This window comes from Misgurnus anguillicaudatus, unplaced genomic scaffold (assembly GCF_027580225.2).
Source record: "Misgurnus anguillicaudatus unplaced genomic scaffold, ASM2758022v2 HiC_scaffold_32, whole genome shotgun sequence".
Taxonomy (NCBI): domain Eukaryota; kingdom Metazoa; phylum Chordata; class Actinopteri; order Cypriniformes; family Cobitidae; genus Misgurnus; species Misgurnus anguillicaudatus.
Window position 1 is genome coordinate 4,187,742 of NW_027395282.1, and position 16,358 is coordinate 4,204,099.

At 42.7% G+C, this 16,358-nt stretch overlaps 1 protein-coding gene across 3 annotated transcripts in view; it reads right to left on the reverse strand.

The window, feature by feature from the left end:
- Nucleotides 1–16,358, reverse strand: part of LOC129453645 (uncharacterized) — a 122,997-nt gene that overhangs the window by 45,031 nt on the left and 61,608 nt on the right. The window contains exon 6 of one of the 3 annotated variants that reach the window (XM_073865604.1): nucleotides 15,722–15,931. The exons of the other annotated variants lie outside the window; for them this stretch is intronic. Coding sequence (XP_073721705.1) covers nucleotides 15,722–15,931 — 210 coding nt within the window. The remainder of the gene's footprint in view (nucleotides 1–15,721; nucleotides 15,932–16,358) is intronic. 3 annotated transcript variants of the gene reach the window in all.

Sequence of the window (16,358 nt, forward strand, 5' to 3'; positions counted from 1 at the left end):
ATAAATAACAGAGTGATGAGCGAAGAGAAGTTTTCGCGTTGGATTGACTACAGGTGGTGTATGATTGCATCCGAGTTTGCGGATATATGACGAGTCTCAATGATGTGCCTCAATAAAAAAGTCACTCTTGCTTATTATTCGTTCTTATTTTATTATCTGAAGTATTGTCGGGTATATTGTTGTAAGTATTATTCATATTGGATAACATAGCTGCAATGTTTTATATATTTATACATCAGATGCGTGTCTCACATGTTTAACCTTTTAAGAGCAATATTATAAAGTAACGATTCTCTTACAAATGGCGCTTTATTTGTTTCATTCTAGAACCAGATTACACACACACACCGACATACATAAAAATCCCATATGTCACGAGCAACAACAGAATATCATCGCAATGAACTCCAATCCGCTCATTTTTAAAGCAACGCGTCTGAGGTACACCTATTCAACTCTACACGTGAGGATTTCCACCATACTGAGGAGCATCTGTATTTCAACTCAACGGGTTACATCAAGTAGACATTCCCTGAAACTATTGGGACGTTGCTATTAATCATTATATTGCTTTTTATTATTCATAACCAGATCTCCAATTAATCGGTTTTTTTTTTATCTAACTTTGTTATTTCTGCATTATTGTTATTGTTGTTATGCAGGATTACACTTTGTTTTGTTCATTTATTTGAATGCTTTATTATGCTCAATGATTCATATTTAAAATACACTGATACACTTGAAAAATTGTACATTGTGACTCTGGCTCTTTACTGTCCTCGTGGTCCCTGGGCATATTGGTTATTTGCCCTAAGGTGATTATTACCGGAATATTAAGTAGTGCATTGTACAGTCTGCCAAACACATATATATTTTTTGATAATAATTTTATAATCACTGTTTTATGTATGATTTGAATCAGTGTTCTAAAGTGAAGATCACGGTAACACACTAGTAATTACTTTAGAATGATGTAGTAACACTTGAGTCATTACTAGCGGGTTACCATGATCTTCACTTTAGAATACTGATCCCAAAATTTTTTAATTACTTTAGAATGATGTAGTAACACTTGAGTCATTACTAGCGGGTTACCATGATCTTCACTTTAGAATACTGATCCCAAAATTTTTTAATTACTTTAGAATGATGTAGTAACACTTGAGTCATTACTAGCGGGTTATACCATGATCTTCACTTTAGAATACTGATCCCAAAAATTAGTAATTACTTTAGTATGATGTAGTAACACTTGAGTCATTACTAGCGGGTTACCGTTATTCATATAGTAGTTAATGGAAAGCTAATCTTAAAGGGGATAATCTTAACCATTCACAGACTATTCACATATGAGCTTGGAGCCATACATAAAACATATTTTTTGACAGGTAAGAAAAAAAATCACTGTATAGGCATTTGGATGGTTGATGAATCTATAAGATCTAGTAGTCTTTCAATGATTCAATGAGAACAAGTCTGCTATTACCTATTGATAATGTAAACAGTTTTGTGTATTAGTTTACAGTAGTAAACGTGTTAATGTAGTGTTAGTAATTTGTCCTATATTAGTTATCGTTTAGTTTTGCATGAATTATGAAACTTCTCATTAGTTCTTTGGGAAGTATGAAAAAAATAGTAGTTACTGATATGTTAATAGTGAACTACCACATTCATCTGGGTGCTATTACTCACCAGTTCGTTAATCAGAGTTTTGTGTCAGTTAACAGTAGTTACTAGATTAATATTGTTTAATTACTCATTTGTTCCTGTGTAGTTATTCATTAATAATGGATTCGTATTCTAAAGTGTTACCGAACTAGATATATGCTAATTTACTCTAATGATCTACTAAACTAGGCTATGTATAATTGACTCTAATAATCTACTAAACTAAGTGTAATATAATATATAATACAGGCTATGATATATAATGATAACTATACTAGAAACTCACTACAACCTCGCCACTACTCGCTACAACCAACACTTCAACATCAATGCAAACGTACTGCAAAACCCACAAGAGGCGCGAGTTTCGAACCGTAAGCGAAACTCAGAATGAAGCAATGACGTATTCAACAGAAAACGAGGCCTCGTTTGTCATCGTCACGTGATTTTAACGGAAACGATACAAGCCTCGAATCGGGGCTTCATCTGGAACGCCCCTTTTTGCTCGACACAAGCTCCGGAGCCTCGCTTCAGATGTCCCATCACTACCAGCAGCAATTCCTCGTTCCTGTGTTTTCCCAAGTTCCCCGGTGTGTCCCTAGTGTTAGTATGCTCCATGTCGGCGGTGTCCGAGTGCAAGTTTCACCCCCCACCACGGAGGAAGAATGGTGGAACACACTGACTTCCCTCCGGCAACAGGGGCAACCTGTGCGCTGTTTTGCCCAGACATTCTGGTCATGTTCGCTTGGCCTGGACCTCAGTGACTCTGAACTGAAAAATTACTTCAATGAATGTCTTGATGAACCCGCACCGCAGCAAGAGGTCAACGGGTTGCAAATATTGGATTTCTGGGGCGGAGGAAGAAACCCATGCCCGAGCAATCCGCTGTTAGCACGGACGCTAATTCCCTGAGTTCCGTTTCCCCTGTGTCAGCGCCCGTGCTCAAGATGGTCGCTACGTCATCCCACTCCATGCCTCAGTTCGCTGATGTTAATCTTGCCCCAGTTTTTGAGTTTGCCACAACCATACCAGCTCTGATTCGTCAAAAGGCCACCATCATCACTGTTCCCGCTGTTAAAGGTGTAGTAGTAACATCTACACCCATTCTCAAGATGGCTCCCATACCCGAACCAACAGCAACACCCACTCCACTTCACCAAACTGCTTTGATGAACTCTCCAGCACTGCCCAAGTTCCGACGTTTAGTCACCAGTCTGATGGACAATCCATTGGTATCTGTTCGGGTGGCTGGGATGTCCCGTCCTGTGGTCACCAGCTCTGTGGTATCTGAGGATCTATCATCTGAGCCCTTTGAATCATCTGAGTCAACAGTCTTCTGAGTCCTCGGTGCCCTCTGAGCCGAGTGATTCCTCTGATTCCCCTGAGTCCTCTGAGCCGAGTGAATCTCCCGAGTCCTCTGAGCCGAGTGAATCTCCCGAGTCCTCTGAGCCGAGTGAATCTCCCGAGTCCTCTGAGCCGAGTGAATCTCCCGAGTCCTCTGAGCCGAGTGAATCTCCCGAGTCCTCTGAGCGGAGTGAATCTCCCGAGTCCTCTGAGCCGAGTAAATCTCCCGAGTCCTCTGAGCCGAGTGAATCTCCAGAATCTTCTGAATTTCCTGAGTCGAGTGAATCTTCTGAATCTTCTGAATCTCCTGAGTCGAGTGAATCTTCTGAATCTCCTGAGTCGAGTGAATCTTCTGAATCTCCTGAGTCCTCTAAGCCGAGTGAATCTCCTGAGTCCTCCTGAGTCCTCCGAGCCGAGTGAATCTCCTGAGTCCTCCTGAGTCCTCCGAGCCGAGTGAATCTCCTGAGTCCTCCTGAGTCCTCCGAGTCATCTGTGCCCACTGAGTCATCTGTGCCCACGAGCCGAGTGAATCTCCTGAGTCCTCCTGAGTCCTCCGAGTCATCTGTGCCCACTGAGTCATCTGTGCCCCATTGGTCAGCTAGTGTGGCCACCCCGAAGCTCCAGAGACTTTCTATTGTCACCAAAACTATGGCCAGTACAGAACTCTCTGCCTGTCCCACGATGGCTGTCCCCAAGCTCCTTGCCCTCACTGCCTGGTCCATGATGACAATATGTGAACTCTCTGCCCTGTCTAACCAGGCCCAGAGGGCCTCTCTCTGTGGTTCCTCTCTACCCAGGTTCCTGGTACCACCAGCACCACCCTGGTATCCAGTCCCTCTCTGGGCTCTGCCGGCTCCGCCCTGGGTTCCTGCTCTGCCCGCGGCTCCGCCCTGGGTTCCTGCTCTGCCCGCGGCTCCGCCCTGGTCCCAGTCTCCGCCCTGGCTGCCTGCTCTGCCCGTGGCTCCGCCCTGGTCCCAGTCTCCGCCCTGGCTGCCTGCTCTGCCCGCGGCTCCGCCCTGGTCCCAATCTCCGCCCGCGGCTCCTCCTTGGTCCCTGTCTCCGCCCGCGGCTCCTCCTTGGTCCCTGTCTCCGCCCGCGGCTCCGCCTTGGTCCCTGCCTCCGCCCGCGGCTCCACCTTGGTCCCTGCCTCTGCCCGTGGCTCCGCCTTGGCCTTTACCCCTGGACTTTCATGGCCCCCACATTATTATCCCACATGAGCAAACCTATATGGGGCCCACATAGGGAAACCCACATGGGACCCGACCCACATAGTCAACCCACATGGGACCCATGTATATTGCCCATATGGGACCCACGTGGGACCCACATATCAATGTTAATTAAATGTAAAAAATAATGCATTTTTATTTAAAATGTTTTATACTGATCAAATCATATCTGTTATATTATTTGCTCTTTCTTTAAAAGTGACAATCAACCAAAAGTTATTATTTTAAGATTGTAAATGTATAAAGATGTATTTCAAGCATAAAATTTTTTTGCCCACATAGGTGCCATAGGGCCCCACATTATTATCCCACATGGGCAAACCCATATGGGGCCCACATAGGGAAACCCACATGGGACCCACATATATTGCCCATGTGAAGCCCATGCCCACATGTTACCCATGCTGCCCAGATGGGACCCACGTGGGGCCAACATATCAATGTTGGCTGGGAAAACAGCGCTATACAGATAAGTAAATTGTGTGAAAAATACCGCGTTTTTTTTTACACGTGAAACATGAACACATGTTATATTGCCCACTATAAACACAATCAAAGCTTCAAAATCACAGACAGAACGGGAGCTTTAAATATTTTCGTCCGTCACTATGGTTACAGGCGCCGCGTGTAACTGGCATACGGGTTTCAGGTCGGTTGCTTGTTCATACAGGCAGTGTTCTATTTGTGTCCCTAATTTGCTGTGTGAACAGGACACTTCCAGACTCACACCTGTAAGTAAATACGGTTTTCACTCCCAAAATTTTGTCGTGTGAACGCACCCATAGGTAACAACAGTTTATGGCTGATATAGAAATATGTGAGTGAACAAAGTAGGCTAAAGAACAAAAAAGTATAAGTTCAGACAGAGCCTAAAGCCCGTTATTAAAACAGTGGATTTTGTTGTTAATAAAAAGCATGTGGGTGAAAGTCAAGTTCAGGTAAAGTCTGCGGTACGGTCTCTGCAGATAAACAAAGATAAAACCTTTAAAGCTTAAAATGTGAATCACGGTTGTTGGGGTTGATAGTTATTCTCTGCTGTTTGCTTCACAGTAGAACTGTACAATACGGGAGTGCGGTTACCGCGACAACCCTAAATCATATGGTTAAAGCCAGTTGTAGCCATTTGTGATTGACAGCTATTCATCCAGCGCGTCTCCCCGCACGGGATCGATCACACATCCAGATACAGAAGCCACTTTGATGTTGATAAATGTAAACGGGCTGTGTCCTGATATACTGATGATACGATCTGCCAGATGTGAAAAAATTGAGATTTCGTACTATGTTAATGCAAATAAACCCTTTGCCTGAACTTCACCGACTTCCCGTTTCAGCGTCACATGACCAATGGAGCGTAAATGATTGGCTGGATGTTGAATGATTTGATACAGGGATCGATTGCTTCTCCTTGCTTCCCCGGATGTTGACTCTGAATATTTTTACACTGAATTTTTTGAGACGTTGAATTATTTTGCACTGAATTTTCTGAGACATTGAATTTTTTACACCGAATCTTTTGAAACATTGAATGTTTCTACACTGAATCTTTTGAGACATTGAATTTTTTTTCACTGAATTTTTTTTAAAACATTGAAAAAAATGTCATAGGCAAAAAAACAGTGTTAAAAATTCGATGTAAAAAAATTAAGTGCTAAGAATTAGAATTCAAAATCCAGTGGCACTGTTTTACTTCCATAGATAATCATTACCTACAGCAGAGTTCATAAAATATCACTGTTGACTATATTCATGAAATGTCAGAAAATGTAAAGAGAAACAGTAATTTCATCGATTTACCAGCAGGTGTCATTGAAATGAATGGGTTTCAGTGCTGCGTTTGGAACTATGCGTCACTACATGACACGCTGTTACTTCCGCATTCCATTCTTACAACGGAGGTCTATGTGAGTGTCGTAACTCTCTAATTATACGACTCTGGTCGTGCCTAACAACGCCCCTTAGCTGTTATAAAATGCACTGGTAACCCACTGCTTCTTGGGGTTTATTGCTTTATCGTGCCTTTAAGCTCAATGATAATTTAGTGACTGTGTACTGTAATAATATGTATTTTATAACAAGAAGTTCCTCTGTTTCTTTTATTGCAGGCTGTTTTGTTTGGTCCCTCAGGTAATCTGAAATTCATTTGTCCAAAGTTGTAGCTTAATTAGAAAAAAAAGAAAGTATATATGGGGGGCTATTCCTCCTGCACAGAGGGGGGACACAGTGTCAGTGGGCTTTTAGCAATCACATTGGTATAATTAAATTTTAATATTAATCAATTAATTCCCGCACATTATTTTATTTTTTAAAATTCACTTTGTTTATTTTTATGCATTGATGTAGAATTGTTCACGTCGGCATCGTGGTGGATCATAAAAACCTCTCAGAAAACAAATATAGATATTTCAAGATCTTTAATTACACTTTTGAGCATCAGGATCATTAGATAAGAGCTCAATAACCTTTTTAACCAACATTTCTTAAATTCTTTCTTCAATATATAGATAAAATGTGTATTTGTGTACATTTGTGTCTGCCTTTTTTCCTTCAATGCTTATACATCTACAGTTAAATGAGGAATTCAAACATTCATAAAGTTAAAGCACGATCTTCAGAGATTCAACTAAAGCTTGCAGATCTTAGATCCAGTTCAGTTCACTAGATCTCTCTGACTAAATGACAAAATCTGTGCTAAAAAAATTAACTCTGTTGTGAGTTAATACTTCAAATAAACCAGGCAAACACAGAGATGAAGGAGAAAAACAGCAGGCAGGAGGCAAAGTATTGTTGAAAAAAATGAAAAATCATTTATTAAATAATCTCAGTTGTGCTTCAATGCTCAGTCTTCCTCTGACTAGAGACAGATTCATCATTATATCATGTAAAATATTGTCTCATGACATTAGGAAAAACCTTGAGATGGAGGTCATTGGAGACTCACACTAAAAGCGCCAACAAAAGATTAAACAACATTAAGAAAAGTAATGAAGAACAGAATTAAATGAATATAATACAAACTATATATGTATAAAAAAATCACAAAGATATAATGTTTCATTAAAATAAAACAATTTAAAGTGATAAATTATTTTTTTCTATTACACACTGGACTCAAATATTGACACCTCAATTTGTGATGATAACAGCTCTGAGTCTTGTATTATAATGTCTGATGAAGTTGAATAATTCATGGAAAGTGATTATAGCTTATTCCTCTATACAGAATTTTCCAGACCCATTTTTTTGTTGATTTTGATGTTTGTTTTGACCCATTATAAGATTTCTAGCAGAGCAAGTCAGGTTTTTACTTTTTTATCTGATGGTATTATAATCAATGAAGCCATGTATCTGAATATGTAATAAAAAGAAGAAAACTGAATGATAAAATAAATGAATGAATATATAATAAAAATAAGTAAGAGTTAGTATATATAATTGAATTAATAAATTGAATAATGTGAAAAATAATAAAAATAAAACACACATTTTTCTACTCTGATCTATCAATCATCTCATTGTTTTATAGATCTATTACAATCATTTTGTAAGATTTAGACTTTCTTACAGTTTAACCTACACTGACACAAGACTGTTATGAGAAATTAAATTGTTTAATGAATAATTCATGTATTAAAGCTAGGGCTGTCAAACGATAATTTTTTTTATGTATAATTAATTACATGCTGATTAATTAATCTAATTAATCACACATAAATATTGGTATGTACATGGAGACTGTAATTTAAAGTATACAGAAATTAAATTAATTAATCAAAATGTAAAATAATCCTGCATACACTGTAAAAAATTATGTGATTTGAGGTTATATAAACATGTTTTTAAAGCATATGAAATGATCAACTTTTGTGACTATGCTGAGATGATTGGGTGCGTTAAAACACTTTATTTTCCCCCATAATAATAAATCTTATTAAAGGCGTGTTGCATGATTTTTGAAAAACACTTTGGAAAAGGGACACATGTAGCCAATCAGCAGTAAGGGGCGTGTCTACTAACCAACATCATTGCCTGGGTTGCGTAGTTGTGGGCGGGTCTATAAGGTCCAGATTTTATTGGTGTAGGAGCGTGTTTGTTTAGGTGATTTCAAATGTCAACATTGGCTTTCAGAGATCATGCACCCCACCTTTAACGCATTAAATTACCAGCCTTAATTTGGGCATTCAATTATTCAATTATTATTAATATGTCACTCTATATAACATCAATGATGTTACTGCTGAGAGACTGTTGCTAGATGATGATGTCATAAAGAGAGTTGTGACATCACTCCAGCAGTTCTATGGACAGACAGCTGATCTACACACAGACATGCACATCACTGGAGTCTGACAATGACAAATTACTAAAGGCCAATTCACACTGATCCAACAAACACCAACAAATGTGTTTGTTGGGTCAGTGTGAAACCTGTGTTGGCAGTTGTTGGATCAATAAATGAGACTTTATAATGTTGGAGTTTGTTGATGGATCAGTCTAAACTGGCCTATAGAAAGAGATAATGTTATAAAATCTGACCATTAGTTTATTTAACATACAGATATACAGATTTTCTCACCTCTATTTCTTTGTCATCAGTTTTGTTTTTAGAGTTCAATTTATTCATTCTGATGAAAAACCTGTAGGGTCAAAATTCACACTCTTACAATCTGAATTCATATCAGAATATTCACTGTATGTTATGCAGTTTTGAGTTTTACTTGATATTTTTACTTACCAGATCCATACAGCTCCTATAATGAGAAACTGAGGCAGAAACACCAACAGAGGGACAAACACTGAACTGTACACTACTGCTTCAGTGGCTTTGTCCATTTCTTCATTGTTTCTGTCAATTGTTTCATTGGTTTTGTCCATTGATTCTGAAGAAAGACAAACCCCAGAAAATTCAGAACATAAATTTACTCTTTATCTTAAATGACAAAGACTCATGATGTTATGTGTTCTGGTTGTGTTTTGTGTTTTGGACTTTTTTTTTGACATCCTGTTCTGTTCCGGTTTATATTTTTAAATTCATCATGCCATGTTTCACTTCACACTTCCTGTCTGTTTGTATAAAGACATTTCCTGTACACCAGTTCCCTGCTGAATATTACTTAGTAAGCCAGCCTGTTACCTGTGATTCTGTTACCTGTTAACCTGTTAACCTGTTTATCTGTATCTGTTCCTGTTTTGACCCGTGCCTGTTTCTGGATTTTGTGATCGTACTCTGCCTGCCCTGACACTTTGCCTGTTTTTTGGATACGATTGTGGATTGCCCTACTGGATTTGTTTGCTGGCCCTTTTGGGATTTACTATAATAAAACCTTTAGCACATGGATTCACTTCTCATTCGCTTTCCTTAAAGCAACCCCTTTACAGAATAATCAGCCATAACCGGAATCCAGCGAAGGTCTGTAATTGTCACGAGTGACTATCGGGGCGGAACCAAGGTTATGGAGAAAAGTTCCACCCGGAGCGATTTACCCAAACACCGGCACTTCCGGGTAACCCCGGGCAACGGAATCAGCGGAAACCAGCGACAGGTGTGCATGCTGAGGTGACAAACGCTGACTGGACAGTTCAAGGGAAGCAGGAAGTATATGTCACACGGTGACGATTTCATGGGCGGAACTAAAAGTGAGGAAGATCGGTTCTGCCCGGAGGTGGTTTCCGCCCGGACGAATAAGGACAAACACTGGAACTTCCAGTAAACGCCGGGAGGCAAATTAAGCCGTATTGGACACAGGTGCGAGTGATAAACGCGGCGATTGGAGATTGGATAATGAGGAGAGGCGGAGAAGCATAAGGAGAGCTTCAGAGATTCAAACGGGGTGCTTACAAACCGATTCGGTGCGAAGAAGTGGAGGTCTGGGTGAAGTCACATTGGATAGCGGTGGAGTTTGCCATTTTGCTGGGTGAAGCAAGAGACAGAAACAGAGGAACACTGGGCTGAGTATACTTGACTTGCATTGATGGTTTTGAATAAAATAGCATATGTGCATCATCGATGTGTTGTGTAAACAGTTTGGAAGGCAACTCACCGGAGGTATCATTAAAGGCCATCTCCAATGGATAAACACGTCAGGGGTGAAGAGAACTTGGCTCACTAGAAGGAGGAAGAAATAAGGAGAGAGCATTATCATCAACTGTGAGTACATTGGATAATATACGACATCATTGTGGAAAGTGTACTGGTACAGCGTGTGTTGTGAGCCTCCGGTGAACAGGTCAGCGGCCCCATCACGGAGCAGAGTGTTGGGTGAGCCGGGAAGCATTCATACAGGGAGGCGTAATCAGCCGCGACAGCAACGTTTGACACCTGGTTCTACACCTACTACAACACCCGACGAGCCCCCAGACAAGTCTCAGAAGACTGTGGCTTCGACCTTATTTTCACATAGAGTGTGTGGAGTGCCGTGGGTGAGTCCTTGTCTTTGCTGTGCATGTGTACACTTGAAATCTGCAGTGGGATGCTGTGTTTGTGTTGTCTGTAGTCACACTAGACTGGACGAGTCGTGGGAAACAAGAGCCGTCGAGGCTGGTGAAGTGACCTTCCAATATACGCTGTTTCGCGGCTCCCATATGAAGACCCAAATGTAAACGTCCTGCATAGATCCCTTTTTGGATTTTCCTGGTCTCGTGTTGGTGGTGGTGAACTGGACAGGTAAAACCAGACTGTTGTGAGTAGTGATCAAAAGTGTCATTTTATGCAACAAGAAAGTTGTACTGCTATAAAGAGCTGTGTGGGTTAACCTTACCCGCCGCTGAGCCTCTTCAAAGGTGCGTCCTTGTAAGAGGAAGAGAGGAGAGGGAAGCGTTCGGCTCGGCGTGACTGTGTGTAGGTTCTTTACTTCCTGTGTTGTACCACAGTCACCGTAAGTCCACCGCCTGTGAAGAGTAGTCGATGGGAAACGGCTGTCGATAGAGAAATTGTAGGATCACTATAAAAAGTCCCAGTAATCTGCAACCTAGCCACCAGAGTGACCATAGAGCCCCAGTTACCTGTGAGATACTTACCTTTGTTCACTGCTACGAGCCACCAGAGTGACCATAGAGCCCCAGTTACTTGTGAGATACTTGCCTTTGTGCACTGCCACGAGCCCCCAGAGTGACCATAGAGCCTCAGCTACCTGTGCAATACCTACCTTTGTCCATTGTCACGAGTTCTAAAAGTGTGCTTAAAGCCCTAGTCACCTGTACAGTGTTGATTTGCCCACAGCTGTGAGCCACCAGGGAGATTGGATCAAGTCACACGACCCGAAGAAAGGTGAAGGCCCAGACACCGGTGAAATACTGACCTGTGTTCTTTCTCCCCTCGTACAGTCGGAACCAGGAAACAGACTTTAAGAAGTGAACCAGTCAGGAACGTGGTAAAATCATTTAAGATACTCACCTTGTACTGTACCTGTCCCCAGGATTACGACGCCACGGGTAGCAGCCCCACTACCAGGACAGAAATGCCACTCGAAGGCCCTGGACAGGGACATAGGGAGGAAATGGTCATTAATCAGCCAGTGGTAAAGAGCAGAGAAACAGGTAGCCGTTTCATCGGATCGGACAATCATTATATGTTTTATTCTGCCTTCAGGAAGAACAGAAGGGCGCCTCGGGTCAACATAATCACAGGAGGAAGACCAAGGGTCACAAGAAGGGACGAAGGAGCTCCGTCCCCCCTCCCCCCTGTGGATAAACTCACCCCTGCCACAAAGTCTTTGTTGGCCCCCTTCTCCCCCTGGAAGACAGACGAGACCTTTTTAATATTTCCCTATTTCCCTTCCCTGAACCATTTTAAATAATTTAAATAAAGCTTGTTTATCCTTACTTATGCTCTGTGTGTTTGGTCATTGGGGTGGCTTTGGGGCCTCCTCGAGGTGGAAACTAGGAAGGGGCGTGACTTACAACATCTGGGTCCGCTCCGACCTGTGACATATAAATAGAGCATGTGAAACACAGGACATCGCTCATTGTTGTTCCCTTTTTTTTCTGGTGGATGTTGGAGCGGATGTTGTGGCAAAGTGGTGGGTTGATTTGGCGAAGCCAAGGATACGGACTCGAAGAGAATATCTGTGGAGTAAAAAGAACAGAAGAACCGAGTCATTGAAACAGGTTTGGAGGAGGACGAATTATATTTAAGAAGTGTATTCTTACCTATGTGTGTACATGTGCATTCAAGGCTACAGCGAAGTACAATTCTGAGCGGAGGTTTCCTGGAGTTAAGCGGCTTGGGGAACCGCGAGAAGAGGACAAACGAGCACAGAGGAAGAGAGATACATGGTGTCAGACCATGAGTAACAGTAGATATTCACATTCACTGAGGCATTGAAGTAACGGACAGTAAACTGTTTTGTGTGGAGTGTGTTGCTGTGTATTGGCCCCACCGTGTAGTACGAAGCCGGTGGGTGAGCCAGAGGAGTGTAAGACACGCAGACCATTGTGTGGGGAACCGTGACACCCAGACCACCGCCCGTGGCAGCGATTGCAACGTCTCCCCCCCAGTGAAGTTCTTGACTCTGAGTGGAGGTATGGGCCTTATCTGTCACTAAGAAGTGTGGATTGCTGTGGGTGAGTGTGAATTATTGACGTGTGTGCACCTGAAGTATTTGCAGTGCTGTGCCGTGTCTTCTGTCGCCCGTACCGCCCCTAGGTCAAGCCAGTCGCTGTGAGGTGTGTCGTGTACTTACCTTTCTACCCCCTGCCTGTGTGTCCAAGCAACGAAGGGGATTGTGAGTACAGTATTGACGTGCTGTGGGAGAGATCACAGTGAAGATAAAGGAAGTAGAGAAATTGTGAAATCGCAAACTAACTGTTGTGTGCAAACCCTGTGTTGGAGAGGAGGCCTAGCCGTCTGTCCCACCAATCTAGGTGTCGATCTAACCCTGGAGAGGAAAAGGAGCTGACGGGTCTGTTATGGGCATCATCTCGCAGTCCCATCTACATCCCCTCCGCCTCTCAAGATGGTATCAGCCAGGACCAAGCCAGCAGCAGCCAGTTGGAAGTGGGTAAAGCCTGCATTCTCTCACCGTAGACCAAGGTTAGGTGAAGTACAAATTCTCTCACCCACATTGTAATACCTACTTGGAATGCTTGAGTATGATAGAGAGAGCGTTAAGTTAACCGTCATACTTACCTGAAGAGTCTGTTGATACAGAGCAGCACGCCCAGTGAACCGCAGAGCCACCCTAGAACCAAGCTAAAGCTATACGTACCCAAGTTGTCTGTTGATACAAAGCAGCGCGCCCAGTGAACCGCAGAGCCACCTTAGAACCAAGCTAAAGCTAAACGTACCCAAGTTGTCTGTTGATACAGAGCAGTGCGCCCAGTGAACCGCAGAGCCACCCTAGAACCGAGCTAAAGCTAAATGTACCCAAGTTGTCTGTTGATTCAGAGCAGCACGCCCAGTGAACTGCAGAGCCACCCTAGAACCAATGCAAAGCTATACGTACCCAAGTTGTCTGTTGATACAGAGCAGCACACCCAGTGAACCGTAGAGCAGTCCCAGGGTGGAGTCCAAGGCAAACTTACCTGAGAGACACTGTAGATCCAGTCCAGTGCGCCTAGCCAAGTCTATACTTACCTTGTGTATCCGCCAGCCTGGTGGAGTCCGACCCCGCAGCGTCTCCGAAGTAGCCTGAAAGTAGAAAGTGGAGTTGCTCTTAGTCCAGCAGCCTGTCATCGTAAAACCTCAGTGCCGGAGAAAGGCACGACAGTCTAACGAGATTTCCCAAACCTGTCTCTTGTGTGTGTGACTGTAGCAGGCATCCGGGACAAGCGTGGAACCCAGCAGGCCGCGGACGGAGGAAAGGGTCGGCCACCCTGTGGAAGAAGAGCAGAAGAAGACGTTAGTAACACGAAGGAAGCTTCCCCTCATACTTACCTGAATACACCACGGTCAATCGCCGTAGCGGGACGTGGAATGGCTGAGAAGGCCCCGGAGCCACCCCGCGGCAGAGCAGGTAGTTGCCCTACATCAGTGCATCCCCTAATTGTTGTTTTCATTCTGCCTCCAAGAGAAGAGGAGGGCGCCACGAGTTCAAGAGACAAAAGTGAAGGAGCCCCGTCCCCCTGTCTCCCCCTTAGCGCCCCTGTCGCTGGCACCTGGCCCTCTCCCCTCCTGCAAGACCAGCTGGGAGGCAGAAGAAGGATCATTTTAGCTTCCACTTTCCCCCTCCCACTATAGTTTTAAATAATTTAAATAAAGTTTGTTTTAACTTTTACTCACCTGTTTTACTCACAACATGTCATGCCTGTTTTGTCATGCCACATTTCGGAGCAGTGTTTCGAAACATTTACGCTTTGGGATCTCAACACAGTGTCGAAACGTCAGTTTCGCGGGAGCCATCCCTAGTTTTCGAGAGAGCTACCACAATTCCTGCACATGTGTTTGAGAGAGCCATCGTCACCACCACACCTGCACTTATGAGGGCTATTGTTCACCCTGCACCTGCCATCAAGATGGCTGTCATGCCTGAACCGACTGCCACAGAGGTATGTCTCATTGACTGTCTCCTTTCTGAATTTGCCATGGCCCTGTGGTGCGTGTGGTCTGCCTTCTGCTCTTTTGTTCCATATGTTCATCAAGACCCTGAATCCCCTGGCTTACTGGAACCACCTGAATCCTCTGGTTCGACTGAGTCGACTGATTCACCGGGTTCGCCTGATTCTCCTGATTCACCTGACCCGTCTGACTCACCTGCTTTGCCTGATTCATCTGATTCGTCTGATTCACCCGACTCACCTGATTCGTCTGATTCACCTGACTCGTCTGATTCACCTGATTCGCCCCGAGTCATCTGATTTGTCTGATTCACCTGGTTCACCTTATTCACCTGAGTTGTCTGGTTCACCATCAGGACCAGCGCCACCCTGGTCAGTGGAAGCTTTCCCAAGTTTTTTTTTGGGGGGGGGTAGTACCCGGACACAGGAAGGAGGCAGAGGACACCAAGGTTCCTGCTTTTATCCCGTGCCTGTTTCTGGATTTTGTAATCGTACTCTGCCTGCCCTGACACTTTGCCTGTTTTTTGGATACGATTGTGGATTGCCCTACTGGATTTGTTTGCTGGCCCTTTTGGGATTTCCTATAATAAAACCTTTAGCACATGGATTCACTTCTCATTCGCTTTCATTAAAGCAACCCCGTTACAGAGAGGCTGTGCTACATTATGAATATCATCACAACTGAAGAGCAATGACCTTTAACCCTTGAGTTACAGACTGACAAAGAGACAAATGAGTGAAATCTTTTTTATAAAACAGTTTCTATAACATGAAAATAATAATGACACAAATGTTTCTTTCATTATATACTGAAGTTTGACATTTAACTATAACTGCTACAATATTAATGATCAGCTGAGTGCTGCACAATGAGACCTAAAGTAGCTCAGTGATGATGTCATAGCTGTGAATAAACCAATCAGCATCAAGGACTGAAACTATCTCTTATATAATTTCATCAGATGTATGATGAGATGTTGTGTTACCTCTTACAGTACAGGAATACTCTTGTAGCTCCTCACTGTTGATTGAGTCCAGGTACAACTTGTTTAATAATCTCAATCCATCTGTTACCTGTTGTCCATTCTTATACCAGATGTAAGTATGTTTGCTATCCAGAGTGCATCTGGTTGAACAGCTTAATATCACTTTTTCTCCATCTATCACAGGGTTTGGACTACTTCTCACTCGTGTATCTGAGATTTAATATAACAAAGTTCACGTCAACTACTTTTCTTAGTTATGCCTGAAATGTTTGATTCAGCTCAATTCAGTATGATGTGAACAATGGCAAAGTCATGCAGTCAAACACACACATACAGATAAAATATATAATGTGAACGCAGCTTAAATTGCTTTAAATAAAAGCATCTGTCAAACACACGAGTGCAACATAAATATACAGTCAACATTTGAAGTGGATCAAAACCTTTTTGTCTAAAAACAACTTTGATTAACTTTTTTGATCAACGTCAAATGTTGATTAGTGTATTTGTTTTAAATCTGAAGACTTCTGTGATGAGTGTCCTCAACATCAACATAAAGTCTTGATCAACTTTTCAAGTTTGTCACAAATCGCACACTTAGAGAGAACGTGTAACAACTCATAAAACCAGTTTATAC